This window comes from Bos grunniens, chromosome 5 (genome assembly GCF_055505025.1).
Source record: "Bos grunniens cultivar Pamir isolate PY7600 chromosome 5, Bosgru_T2T1.0, whole genome shotgun sequence".
Classification (NCBI taxonomy): Eukaryota; Metazoa; Chordata; class Mammalia; order Artiodactyla; family Bovidae; genus Bos; species Bos grunniens.
The window spans coordinates 117,180,087-117,201,349 of NC_141169.1; the positions used below are offsets into that span (position 1 = coordinate 117,180,087).

Here is a 21,263-nt window from a genome sequence, read left to right on the forward strand (position 1 = left end):
TAGCAACCATATGGAAAATGGATTGACTGGTCCACCCGAAGCCAGAGGTGATGGTATGAAATCAGCCAATATCTAGGGTAAAGAAAAGGAAAAGGATTTTGAGATATATCTAGGTGGTGTAATTATAAAAGTATGGGAACTGCAGAGGTTATAAGGAGATTCATGAGTAAAAACCAGAATTTCATTTGGTTAGAAGAGTGGTACTAAGAATTGAGATCAAGATTTAGAAAGAACACGATTTTAGTTTTATACATGATAATTTTACACTGTGGGCTAACATTTTACCTATTGATAATGTATATCTTGACTATTTCCTAAAAGAAATTCTTTTATAGATTAAAATAAAGATTATTGTACTAAATATAAATATACAATAAGACAGCTACAAATAGTTAGTTAGTTTAGTCGCTCAGTCGTGTCCGACTCTTTGCGATCCCATGAATCGCAGCACGCCAGGCTTCCCTGTCCATCACCAACTCCCGGAGTTCACTCAGACTCACGTCCATCGAGTCAGTGATGCCATCCAGCCATCTCATCCTCTGTCGTCCCCTTCTCCTCCTGCCCCCAATCCCTCCCAGCATCAGAGTCCTTTCCAATGAGTCAACTCTTCACATGAGGTGGCCAAAGTACTGGAGTTTCAGCTTTAGCATCAGTCCTTCCAAAGAAATCCCAGGGCTGATCTCCTTCAGAATGGACTGGTTGGATCTCCTTGCAGTCCAAGGGACTCTCAAGAGTCTTCTCCAACACCACAGTTCAAAAGCATCAATTCTTCAGCGCTCAGCTTTCTTCACAGTCCAACTCTCACATACATACATGACCACTGGAAAAACCATAGCCTTGACTAGACGGACCTTTGTTGGCAAAGTAATGTCTCTGCTTTTCAATATGCTGTCTAGGTTGGTCATAACTTTCCGTCCAAGGAGTAAGCGCCTTTAATTTCATGGCTGCAGTCACCATCTGCAGTGATTTTGGAGCCCCAAAAAATAAAGTCTGACACTGTTTCCACTGTTTCCCCATCTATTTCCCATGAAGTGATGATGGGACCGGATGCCATGATCTTCATTTTCTGAACGTTGAGCTTTAAGTCAACTTTTTGACTCTCCTCTTTCACTTTCATCAAGAGGCTTTTTAGTTCCTCTTCACTTTCTGTCATTCAGATCAGATCAGATCAGTCGCTCAGTCGTGTCCGACTCTTTGCGACCCCATGAATCGCAGCATGCCAGACCTCCCTGTCCATCATCAACTCCTGGAGTTCACCCAGACTCACGTCCATCGAGTCAGTGATGCCATCCAGCCATCTCATCCTCTGTTGTCCCTTTCTCCTCTTGCCCCCAATCCCTCCCAGCATCAGAGTCTTTTCCAATGAGTCAACTCTTCGCATGAGGTGGCCAAAGTACTGGAGTTTCAGCCTCAGCATCATTCCTTCCAAAGAAATCCCAGGGCTGATCTCCTTCAGAATGGACTGGTTGGATCTCCTTGCAGTCCGAGGGACTCTCAAGAGTCTTCTCCAACACCACAGTTCAAAAGCATCAACTCTTCGGCGCTCAGCCTTCTTCACAGTCCAACTCTCACATCCATACATGACCACAGGAAAAACCATAGCCTTGAGTAGACTAACCTTTGTTGGCAAAGTAATGTCTCTGCTTTTGAAAATGCTATCTAGGTTGGTCATAACTTTCCTTCTGCATATCTGAGGTTATTGGTATTTCTCCCGGCAATCTTGATTCTAGCTTGTGCTTCTTCCAGCCCAGTGTTTCTCATGATGTACTCTGCACAGAAGTCAAATAAGCAGGGTGACAATATACAACCTTGACATACTCCTTTTCCTATTTGGAACCAGTCTGTTGTTCCATGTCCAGTTCTAACTGTTGCTTCTTGACCTGCATATAGGTTTCTTGAGAGGCAGGTCAGGTGGTCTGATATTCCCATCTCTTACAGAATTTTCCACAGTTTATTGTGATCCACATAGTCAAAGGCGTTGGCATAGTCAATAAAGCAGAAATAGATGTTTTTCTGGAACTCTCTTGCTTTCTCGATGATCCAGTGGATGTTGGCAACTTCATCTCTGGTTCCTCTGCCTTTTCTAAAACCAGCTTGAACATCTGGAAGTTCACGGTTCACATATTGCTGAAGCCTGGCTTGGAGAATTTTGAGCATTACTTTGCTAGTGTGTGAGATGAATGCAATTGTGCGGTAGTTTGGGCATTCTTTGGCATTGCCTTTCTTTGGGATTGAAATGAAAACTGACCTTTTCCACCCCAGCTACAAATAAGAGATAACAAATTAAACTAGATGAAAAAAGAAAGTATAAATAATTTAGACTATGAGAAGTCAATTAATTCAATCAAAAAGAAAAATAAAAATTATTAAATATATTGGGATAGATAATCACCCATTTGGGGGGAAAAGCTAATATCTACATCTAATAATACATATTAAAATTAATTCTAGATTAAAATTAAAATATAGAAGTGATATCATTAAAAAATGTAGTAAATACATACTTGATCTCATGGTAAAGACCCAATTATGCATATATCAATACCTACAAAGGCTAAGAGTAATATAGCTGACTATCAAATATCTGGCACATATACCACAACACTCACTAGATCTTTCAAGAGTATGGTTGCCAGACTTAGCAAAGAGGAATACAGGATGCCCAGTTAAATCTGAACTTCCGATAAACAACAAATAACTTTTAAATTTATGTCCAAATATTTGATCTGGCAACTCTATAGAACATGTTAGGGATGGTTTTCACATTCCATTATTTTGGGGGGGGTGGTCCACCACATGGCATGTGGGATCTCATTTCCCCACCAGGGGTTGAACCCATGTCCCCTGCACTGGAAGTGTGGAGTCTTAACCACTGGACCACCAGGGAAGTCCCAATTTTCCTTTTTGAGCTCTATTTTCCAAACTGAACATTTATTAACTCGTTTTTTGAATGTGTAAAAGTCAAATGTGACACACACACAAAAATTTGTGGGCTGGCTTGGCAAGAAGAGAGAGAAGTGTATCAAGAACTTTGAACTAAGAATCTGTCATAACACATATGCTATTCTATGCCAGCTCTCTCTTCCCAGGCATCACACTTGGCCAAGTCAACTTCCCCTCTTAGAGCAGAGGGTACTCACAATTTTCTGAGATTCTTTTTATTACTTTGTTGGCTGCTGCTGTCATTACTGTAACTATTTATCATACTATGCTTGACATAGTGCATATATGCTATTCAATTCTATGTTTGCACCCCATGAGTAAATACGATTTCCATCTTATAGACTGGGGCTTACAGATATTAAGAAGCTTGCCTAAAGCCATCTGTTATTGTTGTTTAGTTGCTAAGTCATGTCCAATTCTTTGCCACCCCATGGACTGCAGAACACCAGGCTTTTCTGTCCTTCACTGTGCTTTTCTGTCCTTCACTAGGAGTTTGCACAAATTCATGTCCAAAGAGTCAGTGATGCTATCTAACCATCTCATCCTCTGCTGCCCTCTTCTTTTGCCTTCAATCTTTCCCAGGATCAGGGTCTTCTCCAATGAGTCAACTCTTCACGTCATGTAGCCCAAGTACTGGAGCTTCAACTTCAGCATCAGTCTTTCCAATGAATATTCAGGGTCCATTTCCTTTAGGATTGACTGGTTTGATCTCCTTGCTGTCCAAGGGACTCTCAAAAGTCTTCTAGAGCACAATTAGAAAGCATCAATTCTTCGGTGCTCAGTCTTCTTTATGGTCCAACTCTTCACATCCATGCCTTGGTAGCTCAGCTGGTAAAGAATCCATCTACAATGCAGGAGACCCAAGTTCGATTCCTGGGTCAGGAAGATCCCCCAGAGAAGGGATAGGCTACCCACTCCAGTATTCTTGAGCGTACCTGGTGGCTCAGCTGGTATAGAATCTGCCTGCAGTGTGGGAGACCTGGGTTTGATCCCTGCATTGGGAAGTTTCCCTGGAGAAGGGAAAGGCTACCCACTCCAGTATTCTGGCCTAGAGAATTCCATGGACTATTCCATGGGGTTGCAAAGAGTTGGATACGACTGAGAAACTTTCACTTTCACTCAAATCCAGACTATATGGACCTTTGTCAGCCAAGTGAAGTCTCTGCTTTTTAACATGCTGTCTAGGTTTGTCATAGCTTTCCTTCCAAGGAGCAAGCGTCTTTTAATTCACAACTGCAGTCACTGTCCACAGTGATTTTGAAGCTCAGGAAAATAGAATCTGTCACTGCTTCTACTTTTTCCCTTCTATTTGCCATGAAGTGATGGGACTGATGCCATGATCTCCATTTTTTGAATGCTGAGTTTTAAGCCAGCTTTTTCACTCTCTTTCACTTTCATCAAGAGGCTCTTCAGTTCCTCTTCACTTTCTGCTATCAGAGTGGTATCATCTGCAAATCTGAGGTTGATATTTCTTCTGGCAATCTTGATTCCAGCTTATGATGCATCCAGCCTGGCATCTCACATGATGTACTCTGCACAAAGCTAAATAAACAGAGTGACAATATACAACCTTGACATACTCCTTTCCCACAACTGAACCAGTCAATTGTTCCACGTAAGGTTTTAACTGTTGCTTCTTGACATGCATACAGGTTTTTCAGGAGACAGGTAAGGAGGTCTGGTGTTCCCATCTCTTTAAGACAGGGACTAAAATCCCTAAATCAAAAGTTGATCAAACATCTATGTCCATGTTCTTAATAATCACCATGTTATAGACCTCCTTTAATTCTAAAAATGAAATAGGCAGCAATTCATAGAATTATAGGGCTTTTAAAAATAGTTTCTATGTTTATTAAAATAATTTATTTCTTTAAAAAGTAAATTTAGTATCAAATAACCTGTTTTATTTGATTGACAGTCAAAGCTATTCTGGAAGGACTACAATTTCTATTTCTAGCCTAAAAATTACAGTTTACAATCGTTGCTCAGTGCAGTCCTCCTATGCATATTTGGGGGCTTGCATTCCCCAAAAAATACCTTGGGGATATCATATAAAATAAGCAGTTGGGGGAATTTTTAAATATTAGTAGCATTAAATAAAAGTTCTAGAGAGCCTGGCTTAGGAAAAGGAGGATTTCTTTGGCATTAAAAATTCATTCTGAGGTATATCCGATCATTCCACTGAACAAATTCAACTGTTTCAAGAAATTCTGTTTCAGTGTTATAAGCTGCTGAAGCAGATCCTCTGTAACTTTTGTGGTATACAGGTTATACATATTTTTAAGCTGTCTTTCACAGGTATGGAAAATAATATACTTTAACATTTCCCTTTTATTTTTGAATGGGTAAGATATTCACATAGTTCAAACTCCAAAAGATACAGGGCACAGAGTAAAAAATTTCCCTGGTATTGCTAGCCCCTATGACCCAGTTACCCTCCCCAGAGATGATCAATGCTGTCAATTTCTTATGTATTCTTCCAGAAATATTTTTGCATAAACAAATACACATCTCCTTTCCTCATGTTTTACACAAATAGTAACATAATAAACACTAGTCTACTTACTACTTTTTAAAAAACTGACTATATCTTGGAGTAGTCATGTATAGATTTAAGAGTTGGACTATAAAGAAAACTGATCACTGAAGAATTGATGCTTTTTAACTGTGGTGTTGGAGAACACTCTTTAGAGTCTCTTAGACAGCAAGGAGATTGCACCAGTCCATCCTAAAGGAAATCAGTCCTGAATATTCATTGAAAGGACTGATGATGAAGCTCTAACACTTTGGCCACCTGATGCGAAGAACTGACTCATCTGAAAAGACCCTGATGCTGGGAAAGATTGAAGGCAGGAGGAGAAGGGGACAACAGAGGATGAGATGGTTGGATGGCACCACCGACTCAATGGACATGAGTTTGAGTAAACTCCAGGAGGTGGTGATGGACAGGGAGGCCTGGCGTGCCGCAGTCCATGAGGTCGCAAAGAGTCAGACACAACTGAGCAACTGAACTGAAATCTTGGAGATTATCTGACAGTTGTACATAAAGAGCTTCATTCCCTCTATTTAAGGTTATATAGTGTCCCATTTTATAAATGCATTATAACTTTACTGAACAGTCTTGGGCAAATTGTTTCCAAATTTCTTGCTACACACAATGGTTCAATAACTAAATCTTGTATATATATATCATTTCATACACATATGATTTTATGTGTATGTAAAGTTCTGAAGAAGTACAACTGCTAGACTTGCCCTTCAAAGAGTTGGCACAAATTTACATGCCCAGAGCAGTGAACCCAAGGGTCTCTTTCCCCATAAAGTGTTATTAAACTTTTTGATGTTGATCAATTTGATAAGTGAAAACAGTATTTTGGTATAGTTTTAATGGGAATTTTCCATATTTTAAGTGAGGGTGAGTTTTCATATTTAACAGCAATTATATTTCCTTTTATGAACCTAAGTTTGCTCCTCTCCCTTGTCTATTTTTCAACTTTATTTCTGTTCTTTACCTGATTGATTTGTAGCAAATTTTCTTTTTTATGAGTAGAAAATATTTTCTCTGGTTTGCCATGTCTTTTGATTTTGCTTATAATGGTCTTTTCTATGCAGAAATGTTTATGTAAATTTATGCATAGCCATTAATAATGGCTAAAAACCACAGAAGCCTGGCAGGCTATAGTCCATGGGGTCACAAAGAGTTGGATATGACTGAGTGACTAACTTTTTCACCCATTTTTTTTAGCCTTGGGGTTGGCTTTTTAAATTTTTGGTCATATTGGAAAGGCCTTACTATCTCTGAGATTAAGAAAAAATTTCCCATAGTTTCTCTTGATACCTTTACAGTTTTATTTTTTAACATTTACATTTCTAATCCATGAATATACTGATATAAGGTATGAAGTGTAGATTCAACTATATTTTATTCTAGATGATACCCAGTTTTTTCAACCTACTGTACCCTGCATTTTTATTCTCTCTATTTAATATATTTAATTTTTGGAAAAACGATGTTTTCACAGATTACCAGGTAGTTAATAACATTTTTCTGGGTCTGTTTTTTTGCTACATCATATTAGAAGGGTAAAACATAAATGAAAGTGAAAGTCGCTCAGCTGTGTCTGACTCTTTGCGACCCCATGGACTGTATTCTCTAGGCCAGAATCCTGGAGTGGGTAGCCTTTCCCTTCTCCAGGGGATTTTCCCGACTCAGGATTGAACCCAGGTCTCCCGCACTGCAGGTGGATTCTTTACCAGCTGAGCCACAAGGGAAGTCCAAGAATACTGGAGTGGGTAGCCTATCCCTTCTCCAGTGGATCTTCCCAACCCAGGAATCAAACTGGGGTCTCCTGCATTGCAGGCAGATTCTTTACCAACTGAGCTATTAGGGAAGCCCAAAGCATAAACAGATATTTCTACATATGATTTAGAGAAATAACCATCCAGTCTATGGGAAAAGGAAGCAAAATAATTGTTGTTTCTTTGCTTAAGGGAAATGGATGAAATAATCACATGTACTGAAAGAGACTCTAGATTTTAAAATTTTGTTACATAAATTTTTAAACTATTTTAAGACTGAGTTATAAATATCTTAATGACTAAACTACAGCTAGCAAAATCACTGTAATTTACATTATTATATAGTTTACATATACTATATGTAGTTTATAAACTTACAAAAATATAATTTTGTGATGTAACTTGCAATGTTTGAACAAAGAAAATTTTAAACCACATTATCAAGACAATGGAAAGACATCAAGTCCATGGAAAACCAAAAGCACAAATTAAAAACCTCAGATGATTTCTGTGAAAATATGACATCTATCCAAACGTCTTTTGCATCCTAAAACATAGAAAATATTCTTCAAGTGGAATAATAACAATGGGAAGAAGAGTCCCTGGAACATACTTCAAAATAAAAATATGATATATAACGCTGATTAAAATTTTGAAGTAACAAAAAGAACAAAATATAGCCTAAAGGGGTAAGGCATATTACTATGAACAAGATATAAACCATCAATATATGGTGAACGAAGGAAAAGTTAAACACAGTCTTATCTTCATGTGACTTCTTTAAATTCATCACACAAATCTTCAAAAATCAATTTTACAAATATACAAAAATCAACTTCAGCATAGTTAATGAGGTAGCAAATAAGGAAGATATCTTAGTAGCTCACTTATTACTCCTGCTTAAATTTAATATGGAGAAATCAATGACAGAGATCACATTAAGATTATTATAGCTACAACTACTAAAGTGTATGAGAAGTTAATCACATAAGACAAGTCAATACATTTAATACAGGAAATTCCTCTCTTTTATAAGTATAGCCTGCTATGTGTTAATTTGCAATTCTGGACATTTCACATCACATGTGTAAACTGACTAGTAAATACAAATTGACTATCACTTTTTTGAGAGCTATTTCCTGGGCACTATAAAAGCATTTTGCATGTTATTACTTATTTAATCCTATAACTATGAAATAAGTACTATTATTTCTGCCACTTTAGATGAACAAACTAAAAGGTTTAGAAACTTGCCTAAATTTACATAATTAATTACTAAATAGTATCACTGGTCTTTTTTTTTTGCAAGTAGCTCAGTCATGTCCGCCGCTTTGCAACCCCTTGGACTATACAGTCCATGGAATTCTCTAGGCCAGAATACTGGAGTGGGTAGCCTTTTCCTTCTCCAGGGGATCTTTCTGACCCAGGAATCTTCCCAGCCCAGGGATCAAACCCAGGTCTCCTGCACTGCAGGTCAATTCTTCACCAGCTGAGCCAAAAAGGAAGCCTAAGAATACTGGAGTGAGTAACCTATCCCTTCTCCAGTGGATCTTCCCGACCCAGGACTTGACTGGGGTCTCCTGCATTGCAGGCAGATTCTTTACCAACTGTCAGGGTATCTTCACCAGCTATCAGGTTCTTTACCAGCTATCAGGAAACTGGTCTTACTCCATAGTTAATGCCCTTAGGTACTATGTTATCACAAAGTAATTTTTTAAAAAAGACTATATCAGATACTTAGAATAATTTTACACTGTTTAATTAAATACAAATTCTATTTCAATTGAGAGGAAATAATATTTTTAAAACCTAAATTATTTGAGAGACTAATATTTAGTAACCTCATTTCAATTGTGCTATTTCTATATAACTTCAAATGTGTTAAAACCCTCAATGTATAAAAGGACAGTTAGTATCTTCATTAAACTATAGAATAACTGAGAATGTAAACTAAGCACCTAAATTCTTTCCTGGTATTCAGAAATGTATGTATTATATATGTAAATACAGGGAAAATCTGAGATCCATTGTATATATAGTTAAAAAATTAACAGCTCTAGGATATCACTACAATAAATCTAACTTCCAAAATATGATTTCTGATTTGGGGAAATATTAGAGAAATTAATTTTTGAATACTTAACATTACAAAAACTACTGCAGCCATGAACATCTTAGGTTCTGTTAGTCTTCCTCACATAGGAAAACATATGAAAGCATATATAAATATTTGTATACGTAACATGTTAGTCTTACAAATACTGCTTTAAATTATCCAAAACTGCAATTTAAATCTCTTACTTTCCGTCTTTCAGGTCCAGCGAAGGCAATATGCCTTGCTTCTTCCAGAGTCTCACAGACAAGGCCATTTCCACACACAAACTGAATTACTTTCTTCAGCTGAGGAAACTGAGTCTTTATGACATCAATCATCATTTTACAGCCTTTAATCTCCCTTAATCTTTCATTGATTGGTTTGATCTAAAAGGTTTAAAAAATACTTGATATATTAGGTATATTAAAATATAAACCAAATACTCAGTACATTCTTTTTCAAAGAACATATATAAACATGACAGTAAGTGGTTAGTAGTATGCACTTATACACAATAAAAGTTAGATGAGAATCTGATGAACAATACCCCTGGCTTCATTTAATATTTTTTAAAAATACATTTCATCAAATGCCAGAAGATATAATTTCCAGATTAAATTTTATCACTAACTAGTTGGGATTAAGCAATGACTGAGAAACCCTTCCTGCTCTCAAAATCATAAAATCTAGTGGGAGGAAATACCTATTTATATACTTTCTAAAGAGTGGCACAGTAATATGGAACTCAGAAAACCATTTTAGGCTTAAATATCAGGAAAGCTTGTAGATCCCCTTTGACATGACTTAAGTTGGTTTGATAAAGAGATCAAAAGATATTTGCAATGTGTTACTGAAAACCAGAAAGTATAATTTCATTTTCATAAACAAAAACCCTATAACCAAAATATGTGTGCAGATATAAATATTATGTAAATTTTAGATACTCTTAAGACCTTTCAATACATACCTCAAAGCTCAAAATTTAGCTTGCTCCACCAATAGCTGACACATATTTACTGGACCACACACTTACAACTGAAACTTTGGGTTAGCATTTCACTGACAGAACATACGTTTCATCCTTCTCCAACATACTATGCTATAGGAGAAAATAAATTGCTGGCTAGTGGTGCACTGCTAGAGCAATGTGCTCAAAATCATTACGGTAAATTATGGCAAAACTAGATTAGGAAGAAATGACATGAAGGCAAGAAAGACAGCTACCTCTGCTGCTAAGTCGCTTCAGTCGTGTCTGACTCTGTGCGACCCCATAGATGGCAGCCCACCAGGCTCTGCAGTCCCTGGGATTCTCCAGGCAAGAACACTGGAGTGGGCTGCCATTTCCTTTTCCAGAGCATGAAAGTGAAAAGTGAAAGTGAAGTCGCTCAGTCGTGTCCAACTCTTCATGACCCCATCAACTGCAGCCTACCAGGCTCCTCTGCCCATGGGAGTTTCCAGGCAAGAGTACTGGAGTCGGTTGCCATCACCTTCTCCAGATATTATTCTTTGCCTGTCAATATATTAACACCAGCCATTTGAATGACTAACTGGCATCCAATCAATGACTTTGTAAATTACTACCACAGTCTCAGGCAATAAAGACATACTTTAAAAGACAGAATTTTATCACCATTAAATACTAAGGATTACAAATTTCTTACATCAAGGTAATCTAGTGCAAGGAACGTCTCAGGTTCAGCTCTTTCCTCCTTCAGAAATCGAATACAATCTTTTGCTACCTTTTCAGAGGCTACAACAATGGCAACCATGTACCGACCAAAAAGTTTAGTAACAGCCAGCTGGTATTTCTTATGAATAGGATGACACAGGTCAAGTAGTCTTCCAAACTTAGGTTTCAAAAAGGAGAGAAAAACAAACACATTAGTGAGAAACGTATAATTCATTTTTTAATGCAACAAAGCAGCACAGATCAAAACTAGTTTTACAAAATTATAAACATCATAATTTAACAGTCTCAAATGGAAAATGGAAATAAATTTCTGGTGGCTCAGACAGTAAAGAATCTGCCTGCAATGTGGGAGACCTCGTTTCGATCCCTGGATTGGGAAGATTCCCTAGAGGAGGGCATGGCAACCCACTCCAGTGTTCTTGCCTGGAGAATCCCAGGGACGGGGGAGCCTGGTGGGCTGCCATCTAAGGGGTCGCACAGAGTCGGACACGACTGAAGCGACTCAGCAGCAGCAGCAGTCATACCAAGGTACTAAAATATTTTACAAACCTAGTAACGAAACAGCATTCATTCATGACGTTACTTATTAAATAAGAATCTGTGAGGCATCTACTGCATGCAGGTGCTGAGCCAGACACTGGGTAAACATGCCTGAACAAAACAGATCCTCTCTAACCTCACAGAGTTTTCAGGTTAGTAGGGGAAGAAAATAAATAATCAATAATTATATGCATGTACAAAGTAAGAGTTAAAAGAGACACTGTGACTAAGCACAGAGTGCTCTGAGAATATGTAACAGGGACCAGGTTGACCTGAGAAGCCAGAGATGGCTTCCCACAGAGAACTGTTTTTCAGGATCTGAGGACGGGTCAAGAATCAGACTGAAGTTCAAAAAGTCTAGAAAACATCAGAATGCCAGCCGTCCTGTATCAATGCTCCCTAGACGTCTTTCAGATTCAATTTTACGTCTTTAGACTCTTCATTCGCTAGATTCTACTTCAGAAAAACCAATTTCTTTATGATAGATCACCATTGTCTTTAATATTTATTATCTTGTTTTTTCTTCTCAATTCAGTTATGATTAAATAAAATCTGACTTCTAGGTCAGTAGTTTGCTTTTCAGCTATGTAACCATTTCTTGCTATTTGCAATTTATTAGTTCAGTAATGTTTGTTCCTGATTTGTTTTCTTAGCACTACAGTTTTTTATTTTATTCTGGTATCTGAACTTGATTTTGTGAATTCAAGCTCTTATTAAATTGTCTACAGGACAAAAAGCTTATGGGGGATTTTGTTCTGTAACTTTCTTCCACAAGGCTCTTTGACTTCTAAATGCCTTTTATTCTTTTTTTTCTTTTAATATATGTACCTATGCTGCCATACAGCTTCTCTTCACCTTTCCTATATTTAATGTGGGCAGCTCTGTGTAAACCTTTTACTTTCTGTAATGGATAACTTTTTTTGATTCTCACCTAAAACTGAGATGGTTATCTCCTCTGAGCAACAAATGATGGACCAAGTATTTTCTGTTCTATATTCTAAAGATATTCTGATTGCCCATCACCCAAGGACTTGAACTGGAGTGGGTTACCGTACCCTCCTCCAGGGGATCTTCCTGACCCAGGAATTGAATCAGGGTCTCATGCATTGCAGGAAGATTCTTTATCAGCTGAGCTACCAGGGATGCCCAAGGGCTTGAAAAGCAAAGGTAAATGACAGCTGTGCTAAAGCTATGCACATATTTTACTTGAATAACTGAGTTTTATTCTTTCTTCAATTAATATCCCATACTAAGGTTTTTCTTCTTGGGGGAAAGAGAACAGATCCCATTTGGGGGGAGAGGGCTTTGAACTGGCTTCTCAATTTAATGAAGAGCTCTAGAGCCTTCACTTCCATCTAAGAGAAGCAGAAGTCCATATTCTCTGATTCTATTTGAGTGCTAGTTTTCTACTCAGAAGGAAACAACAAAGTTTCCTTCTTGCTAGATTAGGGATATTAAGTGAGAATTCTCAGGAATTAATCAATTTATCAGTTTGCCTTGTGCAGAATTAAGAATCAGCAATGCTATATTTTAATCTTTAAAAAGAAATCCTGGACTATTACTATTTTCTGAAGGTTAGTAGAGCATGATGTATGAGCCCCTTTCCTCTTTTGGTTGTTGAACTAGTTTTTCACTAGTTTTTGTGATTTTCCTTGGTATTGGGGGAAGAATTCTGTGACCCACCCTTATTCTTCTATCATTATCTAGTAACTAACACTTAAAGAGTCAGAAAGGCAAAAAAGATGCTATAAACTAAATGAAGATGGGTGATCAGAGAAATAGGAAAACCAACAGAGTGTGGTATCAAGGAGGGTTTCAAAAAGTGCAAGTGGTTAACAGTGTCAGATGCTGAAAAAAAAGGCTGTCGTGAAACAAGGAGCACACAGTGTACACTGGTGTTAGTGACAAGAGTGAGACGACAGACCCCAATACCAAAAGAAATAATTCTCTGAAGTGGATACCTCACATAACAAGTTAGATATTGCTGCATTGGGGCCAATGAAATAAGCTAGTAATACTGGATGGACAGTCAGAGTTAGAGAATAAAAATTCACTGTTCAAAAGTATGCCAACAATGTCCACTGAAGAAAGTACTTAAAAAAAAAACTGAAATCATGAAGAAAATGAGGTTTAAGGCTATGTGTCTACAGGGCAACAGACTATTTCATATACACATATCCTTTGGGGATATCTGGACTCTCTGGGTAATGTGTTCATATCAATGTTTCTCCCCAATAATTACTTACCTATAGACATTACTGGGGATTATACACATTTTACCCCAGTTACTATTATGCCTTAAGTATAAATAATAAAACACAAAATTTATAGGTTTCTGAAATAATAATACTTCCTAATAATTTCAAATTTTTAATCACAAATAAGAAAGCTTAGCCTTTTTATTTCAATTACCACTGAATCTGGGTAAAGTCTCTTAAGGTGTTCTAGAATCTCTGCTCTCTTTTGCTGACGTTTTCCTTCATGGGTATCAATTCCAGCATTCTGCAATTCACTTCTAATAAGATTCAACTCTTCATTAACTTCAGACATTCTTGATTTTGTTTTTTCTATTTCATTCACTAAGTTTTCCTCTTGCTCTTTTTTTTCTTTCAAGCAATTCCTATATGACAATAACAATAATACATTATACAGCAAAAAGAAAAACCAAAATTTAGGAATTGCAATACACTCTAGCCTGGCATCGCAGGGGAATGGGATAGTGCTCTATCTATTTCAAATGGTGAAAAATACAATATAATAAACCTAACACCAAACATGAGCAAAAGATACTTAAATAATTCTTGAGTCAAAAGATACATATTTCTGGATTCTGAGAAAAAAGAATAGCTCACTCACTATAACCAGAGCAATCATCATGAGCTTAACAGTAAGTAAATATCAATTAAAAAGAAATTCTTAGTGATAGAATACTTAGGTGCTGATAGTTTTCATGACATATTTTTGTTATAAAATATCAATACCAAAGGAGAGTTTTAAGTTTCACCACTGTTAAACATTTATATTTTCAAAATCTCAACCTTAAGTGGTTAATTATAATTTTTAATTATCTACCATGAAATAAAAAAACAATGGGAGAGTGAGAACATTATGATACAGGGGAAGCATTCACCACAAATATACAAGACCCCAGAGATACAGGAAAGCTGCAAGCAATTTTTTTTACTATACCTACGTGCATGTTTTTGTATACTCCTCCAACTTCTCTATTCGCTTTTTATGATCTTCTATTTGTTCCTTTATTTGTTTTATATTTTCCTATAATAGGAAATGAAATCTGAAATCAATTATAGCAACTCCAAACAAACAGTTTTTCACTAGATGCCTAGAACTTGTAATAGCATGTGTCTGTGCATGCTGTCACTTCAGTCATGTCCAATTCTTTTGTGACCCTATGGACCTTAGCCAACCAGGGTCCTCTGTGCATAGGATTCTCTAGGCAGGAATACTGAAGTGGGCTGCCATGCCCTCTTCCAGGGGATCTTTCCGACCCAGAGATCAAACCGGCATTCTCCTGCAGCTCCTGCCCTGCAGGCAGATTCTTTATTGCTGAGCCACTGGGGAAGCCTTTAATTGCATATGTTGTTCTAAATTTGAAATAAACATATATTGTTCTAAATTTGAAATATATAGATAACCATATGAAAATTCTCAGGAGAGCAAATTTTTATTTTGAAAAGGCAGTATGGTAAAGAGTTTTGAGGTTTCAGGAATCAAGGTTCAAATCCTCACTCCATCATTTACTAGGTATCTATCTTCAGCAAGTTTACTCCGGTAACTTCAAACCCCAAGGGGATTATTTTCAAATATTTATATACAGTCCTCTCTCTCTTTCAAACTAACTCATTCAGTAAATATTTATTCACAGCCTACCATGTGCTAGAAACTACAGATACTATAATGAACAAGACAGAGTCTCTGCTCTCAAGGACTAAGGTCTGGTGGGAGAAACAGACAAGTAATTCCACTAGAGCGGCTCAATACTGTAACTGTATAGGAATCTAAAAGGCAACTACAGGCTTGTGGAAGGAGGACTTCACAAGTATTGCTCCATTCACTTTATCACTAAGTCCAAGGACTGTGGTAGTCTCTAATTTGTTTATCTTTAACATTTTCCCTGTCTAATTCATCCCGTGCATTACAGCAACATTAATCTGTTTTCAGTTCAGTTGCTCAGTTGTGTCTGACTCTTTGCGACCCCATGAACCGCAGCACGCCAGGCCTCCCTGTCTATCACCAACTCCCGGAGTTCACCCAAACCCACATCCGTTGAGTCGGTGATGCCATCCAACCATCTCATCCTCTGTCGTCCCCTTCTCCTCCTGCCCTCAATCTTTCCCAGTTTCAGGGTCTTTTCAAATGAGTCAGCTTTTCAAATGAGTGACCACTTCGCATCAGGTGGCCAAAGTATTGGGAGTTTCAGCTTTATCATCAGTCCTTCCAATGAACACCCAGGACTGATTTCCTTTAGGATGAACTGGTTGGATCTCCTTGCAGTCCAAGGGACTCTCAAAAGTCTTCTCCAACACCACACTTCAAAAGCATCAATTCTTTGGTGCTCAGCTTTCTTTATACTCCAACTCTCACATCCATACATGACCACTGGAAAAACCATAGCCTTGACTAGACGGACTTTTGTTGACAAAGTAATGTCTTTGCTTTTGAATATGCTGTCTAGGTTGGTCATAACTTTTCTTCCAAGGAGTAAGCATCTTTTAATTTCATGGCTGCAGTCACCATCTGCAGTGATTTTGGAGCCCAGAAAAATAAAGTCAGCCACTGTTTCCCCATCTATTTGCCATGAAGTGATGGGACCAGATGCCACGACCTTAGTTTTCTGAATGTTGAGCTTTAAGCCAAATTTTTCACTCTCCTCTTTCACTTTCATCAAGAGGCTCTTTAATTCTTCTTCACTTTCTGCCATAAGGCTGGTGTTATCTGCATATCTGAGGTTATTGACATTTTTCCCGGCAATCTTGATTCCAGCTTGTGTTTCCTCCAGCCCAGCGTTTCTCATGATGTACTCTTCATAGAAGTTAAATAAACAGGGTGTATACAGCCTTGACATACTCCTTTTCCTACTTGGAACCAGTCTGTTGTTCCATGTCCAGTTCTAACTGTTGCTTCCTGACCTGCATATAGGTTTCTCAAGAGGCAGGTCAGGTGGTCTGGTATTTCCATCTCTTTCAGAATTTTCCAGTTTTTTGTAATCCACACAGTCAAAGGCTTTGGCATAGTCAATAAATAATCTTACTCCTTTACTAAGTGATCTAGAACCAGGAGTTGCCACAAAGCAAGTCACAATAAATTTAAGAAAACTAAAACCATATCAAGCATGTTTTCTGACCACAACCGAGACTAGAAATCAAACAGAAGGAAAAAACTGCCAGAAAACAAATATGTGGAGACTAAACAGTTATTATTAAACAACCAATGGATCACTGAAGAAATCAAAGAAAAAATTTTTTAAAAACACCTAGAGACAAAATACAATGATCCAAAACCTATGGAATGCGCAAAAGTAGTCCTAAGAGGGAAGCTTATAGTGATTTAAGCTGAGGTCGGAGAAGGCAATGGCACCCCACTCCAGTACTCTTGCCTGGAAAATCCCATGGACAGAGGAGCCTGGTAGGCTGCAGTCCATGGGGTCTCGAAGAGTTGGACATGACTGAGCGACTTCACTTTCACTTTTACACACTGGAGAAGGAAATGGCAACCCACTTCAGTGTTCTTGCCTGGAGAATCCCAGGGACAGCAGAGCCTGGTGCGCTGCTGTCTGTGGGGTCGCACAGAGTCGGACACGACTGAAGCGACTTAGCAGCAGCAGCAGCAGCAGCAGCTCTGAATGGGAGAGGTTTGCAAACAGTATATGTGCTAAGCGGTTAACATCCAAAATGTACAAAGAACTCATACAACTCAACATAAAAACAAGAAGTAATTAAAAAATGGGCAGGTTATCTGAATAGACATTTTTCCAAGGAAGACATACAGATAGCAGGTGCATGAAAAGATGCTCAATATCATCAGAGAAATGCAAGTCAAAATCACAATGAGATATCATCTCACCCCTGTCAGAATGGCTGTTATCAAGAAGACAAGTATTGGCAAGGATATGGAGAAGAGTGAACTTTCATGCACTACTGGTGGGAACGTAAATTGGTGCAGCTACTATGGAAAACAGTATGGAGATTCCTCACAAAATAAAAATATAACTATCATGTGACCCAGCAATACCAATCCTAGATATTTTTGTGAAGAAAAAAGTAATTAGAAAAGATATGCACTCCCATGTTCACTGCAGTATTATTTACAATAGTCAAGATAAGGAAGCAACCTAAATGTCCATCGATAGATGAATGTATAAAGATGTGGTATATTATATATACAATGGAATATAACTCAGCCACAAAAAAGACAGACAAAAAGACCAAAAAAAGACATTGTACAAATGAAGAAATCAAAGTTCAAAGAAGTGAAATGATTTAGCTATATCAACACAGTCAGTGACAGGACAAGACTGGATGGAAGCCAAGTCTCTCTCACTCTAAGGCAGAATAGTATAATGCCGTCTTGATGGTTACCTCTCATGTAGACTATGAAGCTCCTCTTGGGCTATGTCCTTAGTATTTCCAAATGACCTTTCACTTATACTATTTGTTTTTTTTTCCCTTTAGTTATACTCCTCCTAACCTCAATGGAAGAACAGACAACAGCATCTGCCTGTGCCTATCATTATGTTGTTGTTCAGTTGCTAAGTCACGTCTGACTCTTTGTGACCCCGTGGACTGCAGCACACCAGGCTTCCTTGTCCTTCACTATCTCCCAGAGTTTGCTCAAACTCCTGTCCATTGAGTCGGTGACGCCATCTGACCATCTTATGTTTTGTCGCCCCCTTCTACTCCTCCCCTCAGTCTTTTTCAGCATCAGGGTTTTTTCCAATAGGAAAGGTCTTCACATCAGGTAGCCAAAGTAGTGGAGCTTCAGCATGAGTCCTTGTAATTAATATTTAGGGTTGATTTCCTTTAGGATTGGCTGGTTTGATCTCCTCCCTGTCCAAGGGACTCTCAAGAGTCTTCTCCAACACCACAGTTCAAAAGCATCAATTCTTTGGAACTCAGCCTTCTTTATGGTCCAAATTTCACATCTGTATGTGACTACTGGAAAAACCATAGCTTTGACTATATGGACCTTTGCTAGTAAAGTGATGTCTCTGATTTTTAATACACTGTCTAGGTTTGTCATAGCTTTCCTTCCAAGGAGTAAGCATCTTTTAATTTCAAGGCTGCAGTCACCATCCGCAGTGATTTTGGAGCCCAAGAAAATAAAATCTGCCACGGTTTCCACTTTTCCCCTTCTATTTGCCATGAAGTGATGGGACTGGATGCTATGATCTTAGTTTTATGAATGCTGAGTTTTAAGCCAGCTTTTTCATTCTCCTCTTTCACCTCTGTCAAAAAGCTCTTTAGTTCCTCTTTGTTTTCTGCCTATCATTATACAAGTATGCATAAAATGCTTACTGACTACATGAAGGAAGACACTATTTTTATATGTTATTTTTATCAGTTTCTTTACACTTTTATTTTACTTATTTGGCTGTGCTCAGTCTTCACTGAGGCACGTGGGTTTCTCTCTTAAATTTGGTGCATGGCTTAGTTGCCTCACGGCATGTGGAATCTTAGTTCCTCAACCAGGGATTGAACCTACATCCCCTACACTGGAAGGCAGAGTCTTAACCACTGACCCACCAGGGAAGTCCTTACACTGTCTATATCTTAGACTATGAAAGAGGACCTAAATAGTGCTAAGCAGTCTAACAGGTAATCCAGAAAATTTAATTAATTCCTTATATCTGATGTAAAACCATTTATATACTGAAAAACAAATATAAAAAGGGAATAAAATTTCATGAAAAATAATTCTAAATCATTTATTACACAAACCAAGGTACCTGAACTTCTCCATGTCTCCTCTTTTCAAATGCCCATCTTTCTTCATCAGACCTCTGTTCCCACTGCAGCTTTTCCAACTGTTGGGTCATTATAGCCACTTTCTTTCTTACCTGTTCCTTAAGTTCTTTATATTGAACCAGCTGTATAAAAAGCATTTAAACATTGATAATTCATTTAAAGAAGTGTGAGAGGAAATTCTTTCTATGATATTCTTTACTAGCAGATAATTAAACTTATCAAAAATGTTTTATTTGAATTATATCATAATTAGCCATCTTCTCCAGCTAAGATAGCATGAACACAAAATGAACATCTTATTTTAAACTGTTTAGATAGATCAACAAGGTATTCAAAACCAACTCTATAAGGTCTCTGTAAGAAATTCTGTAAGAGAAAGCACATTAAAACTCATTAATGGTCCAGAAGTAAGAGGAGTTCAGAGAAAATTATGTATTTTTATATCTATACAGTCACAATTATTTTAGCATATATATTGTGAAATAAAGTTATCATAAAATCAATGAAAGAAATAAATAATAGAAATTTAGTTGAAAGAATGTTTGAAAACTTTGGATTATAAATTTCTGGATATCTATTATTGACTTATATCTTATATACTAAATTGGATATTCATTAATCACTTAACATTTTAAACAATCTTAACCAATTTCCCTCCTGTCAATTAAGTGATCATGTCTCTTCAAAGCCACATATAATCTGACTTTTAAGTTTTTAAAATATTCATGAGGAAAAAATAATTACCTTAAGAACATATGAATATAATTATGTTTTTAAGGTAATTATTTTTTCCTCATGAATGTTAATTACCTTAAAAACATATGAATATAATTCCATAAAATGAACCATGTAATCTTGCTGAAGTATTTTCTATGACTTTAGTTAACTCACAAATGTTACGATGTCATCTACTTTTATAAAGGAAAAATAGCCTAGTGTAAAAATTAAATTTAGGTTCTCCATATAGGCTGAAAAATCAAAATCCCCATAATTTAAATTCTGCGGCAATCTTTTAAAATAATCAGAAAGAGAAGTCATCCTTTAAATTCTAATGAAAAGGAGAAGCTGAAACAGTAGAAACAAATGATTTCCCACATGCCAACTTTTTCACCTGACCAGCTTCTAGTTCAATGTCTCGTCCTTTATGTAACATTTCTTCCTCAATCTGCTTTTCAAAACTTCTCCATGCACCATCTAAATCAGCCAGCTCTGTCTCCAAGGCTTTTATGTCATCTTCCTGTTTAGAACATTGTTTTTCACTGTCCTTTATTGATTTTTTAGCCATATCTAATTTCTTGAGGTGGTGAGAAGTGTTTTCTTTAGCTTTAATGTATTGAGGCCTCTTCTGATTTAACAGTGCTTCAAGAGATCTAAAAAGAAAAATAAACTTTGCTTTAAAGGAAAATCTTATATAAAAGCAAGAAGCTCTTCTGATCAAATTATACATTTAAAAAGAAATGCTAAATAGTGACTTTCAGAGACTGTAAGCAGATCAATGATTGCCAAGTAAGAGGCAAAATCAAATAGGTGAAGCAATGGGGAATTTTTAAAGAGTGATAAACTACTCTGTATGATTCTGCAGTGATGGACACATGACATCATGCATTTGTCAAAACCTACAGAAATTTACAGCTCCAAGAGCAAACTTTAATGTACACATTTAAAAAAAAATTCACTTAGAAGGCGAGGGATCCCAGATAAAATATAGAAA

General features: G+C 37.2%; 1 protein-coding gene across 3 annotated transcripts in view; it reads right to left on the reverse strand.

The window, feature by feature from the left end:
* Positions 1-21,263, reverse strand: part of SMC1B (structural maintenance of chromosomes 1B) — an 82,205-nt gene that overhangs the window by 46,049 nt on the left and 14,893 nt on the right. For all 3 annotated transcript variants that reach the window (XM_086403246.1, XM_086403245.1, XM_086403244.1), the window contains 6 exons: positions 20,664-20,922; positions 19,534-19,674; positions 14,761-14,843; positions 13,980-14,187; positions 10,999-11,184; positions 9,544-9,723 (listed from right to left, as the gene is read on the reverse strand). In XM_086403246.1, coding sequence (XP_086259372.1) covers positions 9,544-9,723; positions 10,999-11,184; positions 13,980-14,187; positions 14,761-14,843; positions 19,534-19,674; positions 20,664-20,922 — 1,057 coding nt within the window. The remainder of the gene's footprint in view (positions 1-9,543; positions 9,724-10,998; positions 11,185-13,979; positions 14,188-14,760; positions 14,844-19,533; positions 19,675-20,663; positions 20,923-21,263) is intronic.